Below are 14,629 nucleotides of genomic sequence, written 5' to 3' on the forward strand. Positions count from 1 at the left end.
AATTGCGAACAATGCATACAAGGCCTTCCCGAACGACAGAGATACAGATATCACCGAAAAGGAGTGCGTCATTGACCGCAGTTACATGCAGGGAGTAACCCGGTTTTCAACAGCAATTCGTTTTGTGCGTGAGTTGTGTAAACTCATTCTGATGGCATCAATCAATTTAATCCTGTATTTGGCGCAAACCGAATATCGCTGCTACATTTAAAGCCCGAATAATCCCTGCATGTATAACTCTGGTCATTGTGTACGGTGAATTGAATGGACACATTTAGATTGAGCATGGTAAGTCATTGCAATAGCCTAAACAGGCCTACCATTTCGTTACTGCATTAACCATAGTGATGTTCTTATTGAAAATTTAAAAATACTAAAATGAAAAAGTAAATTGCATTGTGGGGCTGTCAAATGATTATTGCAATCATCATTGCAAAATCACATAAAATCCCCCAGGCCTCTTGGAACATCTCTTTAAATTGTGCTCAAAAACATTTCTATGGAAGATGCTAGCATGGCGAGCTGGTTTAGCCAAGGCCTAAAGATCATAAAGGATAGTATGTAAGACATTGAGCCTTGAGATGTGAAGCCCTTAAAAGACGTCCACTGTTAATTTACTCACTGTTATTTTTATTTAATTCATCTTGAGATGAAAGCTCAGTGAAGCACTTAAAGCACCAACATTTCATTAAATTACTTTTCTTGTAGAATTGTAAATCATAAGTCATAGGACAACCTATATAGGACAGTAATTAAGGAAGAAAAGTGAACCTGCTGCGGTGTTAAATGCGATGCGGTTGAAAATTTGGGTGCACATAACTTTTGTGCTGGTGCACCTAAGAAAAAAAGTTAGGCGCACCAGTACAACCAGTGTAAAAAGTTAGTCTGGAGCCCTGAAATGACTAATCACAATGTAATGTCATTGCTCAATTTGCCTCATAACATTCCTAGGAGACCAGCATGCCTTGTACTCTGACTCTTCTCTTCAACACCCTTGAAGAATTACAGTCAAAGGAACTGAAGAAGTTCACACTCTACCTGAAACAAAAGAATCTGGAAGGATGTGATCCTATTCCAGCTGGATGTTTGGAGAATCTAGGTGTTGAAGGTATTGCTGACAAGTTGATCAGGTTCTATGGTGACAATAAAGCTCTGGAGGTTACACTGTGGATCCTGAGGGAAATAAGGCTAAATAACCTCGCAGTCAAGCTGGAGAAAGAAATAGAGGAGACACAAGACAGCAGCAGGAATCCACCAATGAAGCGGAGGCACTCTCTAACAACAGGGTATGCAAGAGGAGAAGGCAGTGGGAGGCATAGCAACATGGTCAAGGCAACAGAGATTGCATACAGTTTCATTCAGTCCAGTTTATTAATTCACTCAAGGCACACAACACAGGTTCAGATGGAATATTTCACCAGGGTCTTTTCAAATCACACAGGGGTGCGTTTCTAGAAAGCGTAGTTGGCTAACTTCTGTTGCAATATTTGTAGTTAGGACCGTGGTTCTTGGATTTGGAGTTTAAAGGGTAGTTAAACTCTCCATAGTAAATAAAGGCGGAAAGTTTGGTGGTTGGAACTACTGCCTCTGAGAAGTCATACTTGTGCTGTTCCTTGGTAGTTCCAGTTGGTGATGTGGTCAGTGTCAAAGGATAGGACAAGACCAAAAATCATAAAGTGGTTGTTTTTCTCATCACTCAATGATTGGGCTATGCTGATGGCTTAATTCATTACAACACTGACTCCCCTGCTGGGCTCATTCTTGCTACTTATGGTAATTCAAGTGTTGGCTTGTGTTTTGATAGGCTAGTGTTATGGTATTTACAGACTCTTAAAGTTAGCACACTGATCAAAGGTACCGTGGCTAAAGCAAGTGACTCATTATTAAGACGTGTGATTAGTGATTCGTTATTAGGTTTGATTTCATCTTTAGGTGTGATTGCACTCTTGCTTCTGACTATGTGCAATAACAATTATTGCGCATAAACTGATCTTATGTTCCTAATCGTCTCTCAATGTAGAGTAGCTATATCCATACATATTTTGGGGCAAAACCTATCGTTGTGTCTCGTGTTTTACTCAGAAGTGATAAGGAGAGGAAGGATATGAAATCTGGTTGCATGCACAAAGTCCCCCCATGGAACTGTTGAGCCACCAGACAGACAACACACTTCAGCGATAACTTGAAATTCGGCTAGGTTTTTTGACACTTTTACGTTTTTGCAGATGACAATGACAATGCCAGCATGTAATGACTTTTGCTTAAAAGAAAATTGTTGACATAGACATAGGCTGTGGCAATCAATTTCTAGGAGATAGGTATGTTGCCACCGTTTCCACTAATGATATGTATTCACTGCAACAAAGATTCTAGAGTGCTACATTGTAAGATCTTTGCTACGTTATTGGAACTACAGTATTCGAACACAGGAAGTAGCGAATTGAGACACAGGTATGATGCTTTCTAGAAACAGGTGTTACAACGTTCTTTGTTTGAGCGCAAGTTGCGTCATACCATGGTGGTTTAGCAACATCGTTGCTAACTTTTATAGAAACGCACCCCTGATCGGATGAACAAAAGACATTACAATTCATTGTACTGACATTACATTACAACCACATCTTAAAGGCACACGCCACCCAATGTCAGTAGTAATATATGTTCTTACCTTAACTTTCACGAGTTGAGTCATACCTCTCCCGTGTCGGTACGTGCACTCAAACGCTCTGGTGCGCGGCTGGACTGTGTTAGCATGTTGCTATGCTAGCGGGCTTTGACGGTAACTAAGCGTAGAAGTAATCAAAAACATCCACGTTTTCCCGACTTAAATACAGTTGCACATTTACAAAAGATTCACTGAACAAAAATGCTGATGTGATACATGAGAATTTAGCTAAAAATGTGGAGAATGCAATGCAATCAAGCATTTTGGACGAGATATTGTCACAAGCTGGCAGAATAGGCAACAGGCCGATGTGCGTTTTATTTGGAGACTGTTTTGCGAGACAGAGACTGAGTTTGCTGCTGATATTCTGGGGATAGGCTACAACATAGCCAATGTACGACTTTAGCCTTTTAATATATTTGCTGCATTAGATCAGTCTTTCTAGGACAGGCAAGGGCTTTCTAGCCTCACGTCAGCAGCGCTGCATCACCCATAGCCTATAGCCTACATTAAAACAACCAGCGGATGGTGGGCGGGTGCAGTTTTGAAAATTGGTCAAAAAACTTTGGTGCTGATGGATGGCTGATGGATGATAAGTTTTGCTATGCAGTTATGGTTGAAATAATAGCCCATCAGCGCATCTCTAGTGTGTGTGCCTCTCTCTCGCTCAGAGGGGAGGGAGAGGCTGAGGGTCGATCCAGCATGATTCTAAACTCTGTGGTGGATAGGATCTACAATTAGGTGTTAACAATACTACTACGCTAGGTCGAAGTACTCCCAAGTGCTATTGCGCCACACATTGTAGTTCTCCGGTTTATTCGCTTGGAAAATCGCCACGTTTCATGTTGCGTGGCCGTAGCATTTCTATCAACTACTCGTGCAACTTTATTTAAGTCGGGAAAACGTGGATGTTTTTGATTACTTCTATGCTTAGTTACCGTCAAAGCCCGCTAGCATAGCAACATGCTAACACAGTCCAGCCGCACACCAGAGCGTTTGAGTGCACATACCGACACGGGAGAGGTATGACTCAACTCGTGAAAGTTAAGGTAAGAACATATATTACTACTGACTTTGGGTGGCGTGTTCCTTTAACACACTAATGTAGTGGGACACATAACATGGCAGGCAAACTCAGATAAACACACACTCCCACAATGCTGTTTTTTGACTCACCATTCATCATTTATTAGACCTTGATAGTCTTCCAGACAGACACACTCTTGATGTCACATATCAAATACATTAATTAATTCAAATTGCTGCCAAGTTAGCAGTGCTAACTTTATGGTCAGTGTTGCTAATGTAACTGTATCCTCAATATCGCTAATGGTAATTGAATATCTAAATTCATTTTTCACCTGAACCATCAGAAAAACTGGGTATGGTGTGGGTTTCTTGCTTGGCTTATATGTGTGTTTATTTTGTTTGTTTGTTTAGTAGAAACATGTTAACTCCTTCAACTCATTATTCAATAATACAATATAGAATTTTAGAAATAATCATTATTCTTAAAATAAATGTATAAAGCATTGCATCACTGAAACATTTTGCTTTATGTTTTCATTTACATTTATTAGGCTAATTTGTTATGTCTTATGAGGTTGTGTTTGTAGCCTAACTGTGTACAGTACTGTGTTAATACAATACATTATGAAATGCATTGACTTCATACACTTGCTAATCAATTCTACTGATTTTGTCTAAACTCATTTTCATCTCTATATTCTATACCCTTACTTCTTCAGTCCGTTCACTCTCAGATGAATCAACCTCAATCTCATCGTCCAGACCAACACAGTCCGGCAGCGTTGTCATTACCCCTTTCCCCACTAGCTACACTTTCAAAAAGCCAGAAACCATTAACCTCAGTTCAGGTATGAGATCAACCTTAATATGCAGTGAATGTACTACATAGTTACATGTTAGGGTTAATAACAAGCTCGAAATATCTTTACATGGTGATCATGTCGTATAGTAAATGTGTTAATACAGGGAAAGTTTAGTTTGTTTTTTATCTGACATGCCAGGATCACGTCAGAAAGCCAGTCAATACAATGGTTTCACATTACATACCTATTCATCAATAAAATGTTTGTGTTTGTGTGTTTCAAACAAGATTAGGTCAGAAAGCAGTATTTCAACTAACCAGCATTTCCAATTCACTAAAATGTTTTTGTGTGTATCTTACAAAATAGCAAGCACAGTTAATCAGCAAACACAGACCCCCTACAGATGGTAATTAGTTATAAATTGAAACAAATCCTGCATCCAGACCCTGATCTTATCTCATAGGGACCCTCTGAGGAGCAATCTGAAACTAATCCGCTAAATACCTTCAATAAATTACGTGAGCGACATTTATGCACAAATAAACAGTCACAGATAAATGCACACAAACCCTGTTCCAATACCCTCTGCTTCCAATCAGGACCTGAGAGTAATGACCAAGGGGGCATTGGAGACTAGAAAGGATGCACAGCTACTTGATAAGTGTTTCCTTTCCTTTTACATAGATGACACCATCATTAAGGAGATTAGTGAACGAACAAAGAGAAGATTAAAGAGTTTAAAGAGTACTGAATGCCTGATTGAAGGTACTGATGACAGAAAAAAAAACTTCTGTGATGTCTACACAGAACTCTACATCACTGATGCAGTGAGTGATGAGGTCAAAACCCAACATGAGTTGCGACAAATGGATGTTCAGTCACAAAGCTTACCATCTACACAAGCTGCCATCGAGTGCAATGACATTTTCAAACCTTCCACTGAACCAGGAGAATCAATCAGATCAATCAGAACCGTCATGACCAAAGGGATTGCTGGAATTGGTAAGAGCATGACAGTACAGAAATTCATTTTGGACTGGAAAGAAGGAAATGCCAATCAAGATGTTGATTTTATCTTCATTCTTCCTTTCCGTCAAATGAATTTGTTCATCGATGACCAGTACAGTCTGCATGGACTTCTCTGCAAATTTCACCCTGAACTGCAAGACATCACCAAAGCGGAGTTGTTTGACAAAGCCAACATAATATTTATCTTTGATGGTCTGGATGAGAGTAAATTTCGGCTGAAGTTCAACGAGAAGGGTCCATTTATTTCACAAATCACAGAGACGGCATCTGTAGATATGCTGATAGTCAACCTCCTGAAGGAGAATCTACTGCCCTCCGCCTCCATATGGATCACGTCCCGTCCAGCTGCTGCCCACCAGATTCCTCCTCAGTATATCGACCGATGGACGGAGATCCAGGGCTTTAATGATGAACAGAAGGAGCAGTACTTCAGGAACAAAATAAAAGATCGACCAATAGCCGACAGAGTCATGAAACAAATGAAGGATTCCAGGTGCCTCTACATCATGTGCCGCATACCTGTATTCTGCTGGATATTAGCCACTGTGCTCTTGAGAAGGGGGGCCAAGGATAATCAAGAAATTCCAAAAACACTGACTGAACTTTTTGCTCACTTCATTGTTATTCAACTTACAAGGAAGGAGAAGAAAAATGAAAATTGTGAAGACAAAGATCTAAGGCATGTCCTGAAGTCTAACAAAGATGTGATCTTAAAACTGGCAGAGTTGGCATATAGTGAGTTGGAAAAGGATAATGTAGTCTTTTGTGAGGAAGACTTGAAACAGTGCAAACTTGATATCCATGAAGACCTAGAGAAATCAGGGATGTGCACAGAAGTGTTTGTCTCTGAAACTGTGATCCTCAAGAAGAAGGTGTTCTGCTTTGTGCACTTCAGCATCCAGGAGTTTCTGGCAGCTTTGTATGTATTTTATTCATTCTCCACTGGCAATCTGGGGGTGCTGAAGTCCTTTGCCATGAAAGGACAGCAGCTGCATGACCTGCTGGAGAGCGCAGTCAGGAAGTCCATGCAGAGCCAGAATGGACACTTGGACCTTTTCCTCCGATTCCTTCTAGGCTTTTCTCTGGAGTCCAACCAGAAGCTCTTTAAAGAACTACTGACACACACACAGGAAACCTCAGACAGCATCAAGAGGACAGTCCAGTGCATCAAAGACACCATCAACAAGCACAACAAGTCCACAGAGAGATGCATGAACCTCCTGCTCTGCCTGCTGGAACTGAAGGACCATTCCCTCCACGAAGAGGTTGAAGAATATGTGAAGTCAGGGGAACTGCTCTCTCCAGCTGTGTGTTCAATGCTGGCGTACATGATGTTGGTTTCAGAAAAAACGCAGGAGGAGTTTGATCTGACAAAGTACAACACAACCGTCAAGGGGCGAGTTAGGCTGGTGATTGCTGTCAGGAGCTGCAAAAAGGGTCGGTAAGGGACAGTGATACTACATATTCAGTCATATGTAGACATCAAATATAGCTATTATTTTAAAATCTCATTTTCCCTTTCTGACAGGCTTGCCAGCTGCAACCTGACAGATGGTTCCTGTAAGACTCTGGTGTCAGTTCTCCAGTCATCTGAGTCCCACCTGAGAGAGCTGGACCTGACCAACAACGACTTATCAGATGGCGGAGTACAGCAACTATCTTCTGCATTAAGTCACCCCAACTGCAAACTTCACACACTGATGTGCGTACTGACAATGCTTATATAGAATTTTCATGAATATTTGAAATCTTTAGTGAATTGATTCCACTATACATTATAATGTATTGACCTTAGCTGTGTCAAGAATAATGTTGATAGAGAATTGAAGTTGGCAATATGTTAAGTGATTATGTTATATTATGTGAGGCATAATGTATAGTCTGTGAGACAGTCCTGTTAATTTCCAACAAATGGAAATATACCACAATTGTTCCTCTCTAGGGTGATATTTTCTTTTGTTGATTGTTGTGTCCGGGCAAATGTTAAGGATGTCACATGAAGATATCACATCAACATATCACATCTATTTAAAGTAATCTGTTTCCTCTCTCATTGTAGTCTTGCTGGATGTAACCTCACTGGAAGGTCCTGCAAAGTTTTGGCTGTAGCTCTGCAGTCAGGTATCTCACACCTGACACACCTGGACCTGACCAACAACGACCTGGGGGAGGCAGGAGTGGACGGGCTTTCTGCCGCACTCGGTCATCTGAACTGCAAACTGGAAATATTGAAGTATGTATCACTAAACTTAGTTAAATGTTCACAGAACAGGTAAACCTACTGATGTCTTTACTCTTCTGTCTATGTCTCTTTTCTCACTCTTGTCTTTCTGTCATCTCTTCATCCATGTCATAGGCTCTCTGGTTGTCTGGTGTCAGAGAGGGCTTGTGAGGTTCTGCTGTCGGTTCTAACACCAAAGCCCTCCTCCCTGAAAGAGCTTGACCTGAGGTATAACCACACAGGAGACTCAGGAGTAACTCTGCGCTCCAAACTTCAAGAGAAAGGCTGCCAACTGAAGTAAGTAGCAGTTGTGTGCTTCTCTGTGAGACATGATTTGGCTTTTTTGTTCACACGTTTGGTAAGAGGACATTCAAATTCATTAACAACCTACTGTTTCCTACTGTTAACTCTCTTTTTCTCTGCAGCATAGATTATAATGCAGAATATTGGATGAAACCAGGTCTGCGGAAATGTAAGTGTGTTTATATGCATCCTATTGTATGTAGGCTTGACTTTTGTCCGTTGCCTTCTTCCGTTATTTTTTTGTGTTCCTCAGGACTCCGTTTTTGGGCCCCTTAACTGTTAATTTACATCCACTTGGACAGATTATTAATTTGTAGACAAGACTTTTCCCTCTACTGGTATGCTGACAACTTCTAGTTTTATTTCAGTGACTACTCCACCCAAACCCTTTGATTTGATTGGTCCCTCTCGCTCGAGAGGTAGAAGAAATTTGGATCATTGCTCGTGGCCAGAGTATCTTGCGGGCACAATTCAAATTGTGCTCTCGCGAGAACTCTGGATTTCCAGGGTAAATTATGGCTGGGTCTTATAAATACATTAGATAGTATTAGAATTGCCTCAAAAGGATTTGTACATACTCAAAATAGATATGCAGAAATAGATGTGTATTTGTAAATACACAAACACAAATATACAAATGTGAAATACAAATATATAAAGTAATTTGTACAAATATACTGTACTTGTAAATATATTTGTGATATCCACAAATGCAGAATCTTCACACTCACCCACAAAGCCAAACATATTTATTTACGAATGTCAAATATATATTTACAAATATTTGTACAAATTATTTTATGTATTTCTATTTCACATTTGTATATTTATATATTTGTGTTAGTGTATTTACAAATACAAGTATATTTGTGCATATCTTTTTGAGTATGTACAAATGTTTTTGAGGCAATTCTAACTCGACAAGTTAGTAGACTGCGGTTTGCTTTACTTAAACATAATTGTCTGATATCATACTAATATGGAGCCCGGGAGGTGTCATTGCAAGAGATGTTTGTATATCGAGAGAATGTGTGTTCATTTTATTAAATTGTGGTCTCATTTTACTAGATTGTGCACACAATTTACTATATTGTGTGCTTGTTTTACTACATAGTGTGCTCATTGTAATAAATTGTAATCATATTTTATTAGATTGTGCACTCAATTAAGTAAAATGAGCCCACTATTTAGTAAAACGTGTACAAGTTTTCTGGATATAAACAAAAAAAATGACACCTCTGAGGTTCTGTATACTATAAACAGTTTATAGCGAATTTTGGTTGCTTATCTTCAACCACTCTTGCTCCACGCCACTGTGGTTCTGAAAGATGCACAAGCAGTGTTTCCCATAGCCATGCTTCTCACCCTATGAATGAATGTGGGTATAAGTGCCCCATTCCTCACACATTTGAATGCTTTTATTTGGATCTTAACACGAGAAGAATTTTCAGATCCACACGCACACACACACACACACACACACACACACACACACACACACACACACTCACTCACTCACTCACTCTCTCACAGTGAAATTTTACTGTGTGCAATTTTTTCTTGTCTTGTTCAGATGCCTGTGAGCTCACGCTAGACATAAAGACTGCACACCCAGAGCTTGATCTCTCAGAGGTCAGGAAGGTGACCAGGGTGGAGGAGGACCAGGACTACCCTGACCGCCCCCAGAGGTTCGACTGCTGCCCCCAGGTGCTGTGCACAGAGGGCCTGACTGGACGCCACTACTGGGAGGCCGAGTGGAGCGGCAGCGAGGTGGTCATCGGTGTGGCCTACCGGAGCATCCGCAGGAAGGCCCACGGCGCCGACTGCAAGATTGGACTGAACGACAAGTCGTACGGCCTTTGGTGCGAAGGCAGCCGATACTCTGTCAGATACGACAAGAACAAGACCGAAGTGCCGGCCCCGACCTCTGACTGCAGGCGCATTGCAGTGTACCTGGACTGGCCGGCAGGTGCCCTGTCCTTCTACGCCGTATCATCAGGGCAACTTGCCCACCTGCACACGTTCCACTCCAGGGTCGGGGATCCGCCTCGACCTGGGTTCTCCGAGCCCATATACCCAGGGTTCTGGCTTCACTTCAACTCTTACATTTCCCTTAGACAGGTCATATGATCACAGTGTGGTATGTGATTGGTGTTACCATGGATACAGAAAGGTTCCGCAAACCTCTCTAGCTGTAAAACTCGCGTCAACTCTATGCAGGCAAAAATGTAGCAAAACTTTTGTTGTAATGTAAACACCCATTTGTGTTATGCATGGACTGACTGACTAGGCCACGCATTGCTTCCTTGTTTTTGGATCGTGTGAATTGTTTATCTTTTATTTTTACGATGTATTTGTAAAAGTAATTTATTATTTAGATACAATAGTGTGCACTGGCTTTTTAATATGTCAGGTTTTATATACATGTTGCTGACAACCAAAAATAAACATGAATTGAGTCTAATTGTGTATGTCTTCCTTTTACAATACATTAAGTGAGAAATATGTTGTATTGATGTCTGCTATTGATCTTTCGATAGCACGTATTAACCTACATAATAGGGTTTAGCACTTTTTGTTATATTGAATGGAGTTGTTTAAGGCCAGTCTGCCCTTGAATTGTATGTCCTTTGTATTTTGTTCCTTTATAAGTGACCTGTAAGGAGAGATGGTACAATGTGCTCTCAACGATGATAATTGTGTTGACTGCTCACAGGTTTGCACGTGTATGAACAATAGGACAGACTGGTGAAGCAATGGTACAGTAATATTACAAGAAACCAGGTTCATTGAAAGGACTAGATGTTACAATCCCTAACGTTTGCACTATTTCTACTTTGGAGGTTCTTGAAGGATGGCTGCTATAAGGCTTTACCAGCGGGACACATAGTCAGTTGTGTGCCTCAGCATCACAGACTGTTTTCGGCCAATTATCACAATACACCCTCTGCTGAGGCAGGCCAACCACACTTGGCCTTCAGTTGGGCATATTTGGTGGGGGGCACAAAGGCCACAGGTCAGGGCACCAAGGCCAAAACTATACAGGCTATAAAAATGATCAAAGTTGTATTTAGCCTATTCACAGCAGTAGACCTGCATCACAACCTTGCAAAACATTACAAAAACATGAAACATGAGTACAAAGGACTGTAAATCATCTGATCATCTAATATTTACAGATATCTAGGCTATATTTAACATTTATTTTATATTTGGCCTGTTATGAAATCATGTATTGAACAATTTAAGCACAGCTCAGCTTTAAGAAACTCAAATAGCATAGATGCATGCTTAGCATTTTGTGATCATTAAGGCCACTTTCACAAACTCTTAGTCAGCAGTCCTCTGATTTACCGATATCTAGGCAATATTTGTATTTGGCCCATTATGAAATCATGTAGAATAATTTACAAATAACACATTGTAAAACTTAAAGCCCAAATTTGGAGACATCCATGCATGTCGAAATTTGCTGCAAATCCAGAACTGGAATACTCTGGAACTAACTGTACAGGGGACTGCTTTACACCTTTCTCTTTGGTAAGGTCAGCTGTTTATTCTGATATATGGTTTGTTATGTGTTGAATGAAAGGTTGGTGAAGTATTCCACCGAGATGAATGGGTAGGGAGATGGGCACAGAACCTTCAGTAGAATTATGATTAAATTTAATTATATTATTCACTTAAGTGTAATTTTCTCGCGAATCGTTCCCCACAGCAATTAACGGCTGACATAATTTAAAAGCTGAGAAAAAGCTCTTTCATGTGATGTGATAGGCTACTTGTGATGTCTGTGTGATGAGTAGGCTCATTCGCGCGTAGTTCAAATGAGAAGAATGGGTGAATTTGGATGCACTTTCTTTCTTGCCATGCGCTGTCACTTTCTTCAGCTGTGAATGTTTAGATTATTTTGTCAGGCCATAGGCTAAATAAAAATCGTTATTAGTCGGACGCAAACCAGAATATTGAAAGAAGGGGGCACCAAGGCCACAGTGGCCTGTAAACCTCTGATTTTCAAAGGGGCATCATGGCCAATGCAATGGGCCATGGCCGTCGTGGCCGCCGTGAAATTCCTACCCTGGCTCCCGCGGTTAGCTGTTCGCCTTAGAAGCTTGGTGTCGCTCCTCTTCAGCCACAGCCAATGGCTTGTCCTCTCAGCGCTGTTGGCCATTTCTTTGATGGCTTGTCTGTGAGCCTGTCCCCTGACTCCAACCTCCTTAAGGAGCTTCGCTGTTGTGCTGGCTACAAAGCCCCTACACCCCACCTCCACCGAACGCACCCTTATCTTCTAGCCTCTGTCCTCTGCCTCAGCTGCTAAATTGGAGTAGCGCAGATTATTACGCTCATATACGCTTCTTTGATGGCGTCCTCCCAGGGAACTGTCAGTTCTATGATGTAGGCGAACTCGCAGCTGGCTGGGGTCCACTTCTTCCCTGATACAAGGGTAGGAGAGGCGCCTCTCACCACAGGGTCCTGGGAGTCAGTGAGGGACATGCCGCCACAATGAATCTGACTATAAAATTAAGAACTCAACCTCGAATAATTACCAAGTCGTTTATCAACTAAAGCTGAGTATTGGCATGGCATACGAGAAGAGAGATATGTAATTGGTGGGTGAATTAACAATTTATTACCAGTGAACCATAAAGGTAGATGTGATCAATATAAATTTCAATATCATACCATATTGAATGTAAAGTAAAAACTCAGATAGGTAAGTAAACTGTAACAAAGTAACAAAAGAACGAAGTAGGCAAACATAACAAGTTAACAGGTTAGTCTGTCAAATACACCAGATAAAACAATTCATGAAACATAAAGAAACAGACCTCATATAAATGAGATAGAGAGAGAGAAAGAGAGAGAGGGAGGGAGGGAGAGAGAGGGAGGCCAGTGGAAGCAAGGTCTCCTCCAGAAGAAGTGAACAAGCCGGACAGAGCCTAGCCAGTCAAAGAGAGCCAAAGGAAAGACAAGAGTAAAGAGAAGGAGGGAGGGAGGTCAGCGAGACCTCCACACACACTATTGTATCTAAAACAGCTGCAGGAATCAAGAGAAGAGAAGAGACCTCTCCATCTCCAAGAGCAGTTAGGTGTGAGGCTTGTGAATCTCACACCTAAAGACTACAGTGTAGTTCTTAGTCTACAACTATGCAGTGCACAGATACAGTACATTAGATCAGTGGTTCTTTACTCGTCTTGCTTTGGGACCTACAATTTCCCATGTTCATTTAGTCGTGACCTATATATAAATATATACATATATTTTTTTTAATTTATATTTATTTTGTTGCGATTATGCCAACAGATACATGCAAAGTGCCTGTATGTTTGGAACATGCTGATGTTTGGCATTACATTTGTGAAGTCTTCGACTCCTGATGTCACCTTTCAAAGTGCTCAACAGGTTTGTCTTTGACAGGGGTGCTTTGTTTCCATGTGGTATTTCCTCTCATATGCCAGCAATTCAGTGATCATCACACACTAAGGTTTCTGTCCAATTTTGTATCAATTTAAGTGAATCCATATCTTCAAATATTACTTCAATATTACTTCAAATATTCAGGGTCGTAGCCTACTTGCATTTAAGCCTACCGCTAAAATGATATACATATAAATATATCAACATGTTGCTGACATAGGCTAGCCTAGTTGCAATATTGTATATTTTTTAAGCTTATTACACGGCTCTTCATAGTGCTGCAGAATGCTCCATTCACTTGAATGGGCCTTCCCAACGTTCGGCGGTCTGATAATTCTGAATAACAGACCATTGCTAAGTATAACAGACCGCTATCAAGGAAAATGGGCTTTGTGCTTCAAAGTCAATTCTTTCATATCACTACGCAAGGATTGGAACTTCATTCAAAAGTGAAAGCAGACGGTTGATCGATCAGCTGTGTTCTAAAGAATGTTTAATTCAAGTTCAGCGTGTGTTGTTGCGAACTATTTGTTTCTCAGCAAAAGCCATGATGAAACGGTAACAAATAGGCTATAGCCTAGGCTATGTAGGCTAAAGAGTCATATCGTGGGGAGTTTATTGTGTCGTTTTGGTAAGTAGCCGTGTAATAAGCGGGATAATGTATAGAACACCGGTCATTGTCGGGAGATAGGTCCCTTCAGGGCGGAACAAGACCGGTTCGCCCTGTCGGGACCTATCTCCCGACAATGACCGGCGTTCTATACATTATCCCTTACTTATAGACCCTTTCAAGAGAGTTCCATTATCAGCATCATAGTTGGCCCCACAAGACTTCCTTTTTAACATTCCATATGTTATCTTAATGCAGAGGAAGTAGATTGGGAACCAAATAGAATGTTCAAGCATTGTTTTTGTTTTTATTGTTGAAAGGGTCTATACAATGCCAGATGGCCAGTCCGTCCCTGCTGGTAACTGGACCAAAGTTTCAGTTAGTTTTCTTTCTGGAATGGAAAGTACAGTGTTTTTTCTCATCGCAGTGTTGAAAAACAATTTTCTGGATTACCCCCCAGGTGGCTATACTTATACAAAAAAAAAAAAAAAAAACTATTCATAAAAAACACAGATGACTTTCAAGTGACCTTTGTGTGACCTGAATGACTT

At 40.8% G+C, this 14,629-nt stretch overlaps 1 protein-coding gene across 1 annotated transcript; it reads left to right on the forward strand.

Annotated features, from left to right (window-relative positions):
* Positions 1-4,042: 4,042 nt before the first annotated feature.
* LOC143099189 (NLR family CARD domain-containing protein 3-like) lies at positions 4,043-10,514 on the forward strand. The gene is made up of 8 exons (XM_076262255.1): positions 4,043-4,078; positions 4,414-4,542; positions 5,182-6,967; positions 7,055-7,228; positions 7,586-7,759; positions 7,883-8,044; positions 8,173-8,219; positions 9,624-10,514. The coding sequence occupies exons 3-8, from the start codon at positions 5,364-5,366 to the stop codon at positions 10,178-10,180; spliced, it is 2,718 nt and encodes a 905-aa protein (XP_076118370.1). The 5' UTR covers positions 4,043-4,078; positions 4,414-4,542; positions 5,182-5,363; the 3' UTR covers positions 10,181-10,514.
* Positions 10,515-14,629: the final 4,115 nt, after the last annotated feature.

This window comes from Alosa pseudoharengus, unplaced genomic scaffold (assembly GCF_046254945.1).
Source record: "Alosa pseudoharengus isolate Yale_2024_CS ecotype anadromous, Long Island Sound unplaced genomic scaffold, YU_APseudo_1.1 YU_APseudo_1.1_scf_25, whole genome shotgun sequence".
Classification (NCBI taxonomy): domain Eukaryota; kingdom Metazoa; phylum Chordata; class Actinopteri; order Clupeiformes; family Clupeidae; genus Alosa; species Alosa pseudoharengus.

Bases quoted from the DNA above. Each gene is read 5' to 3' on its own strand.
- LOC143099189 (XM_076262255.1), top strand. From the start codon at position 5,364: ATGGATGTTCAGTCACAAAGCTTACCATCTACACAAGCTGCCATCGAG. The intron at 7,760-7,882 runs GTATGTATCACT...TCCATGTCATAG, and splicing joins TGCAAACTGGAAATATTGAA to GCTCTCTGGTTGTCTGGTGT. The intron at 8,220-9,623 runs GTAAGTGTGTTT...TGTCTTGTTCAG, and splicing joins GAAACCAGGTCTGCGGAAAT to ATGCCTGTGAGCTCACGCTA.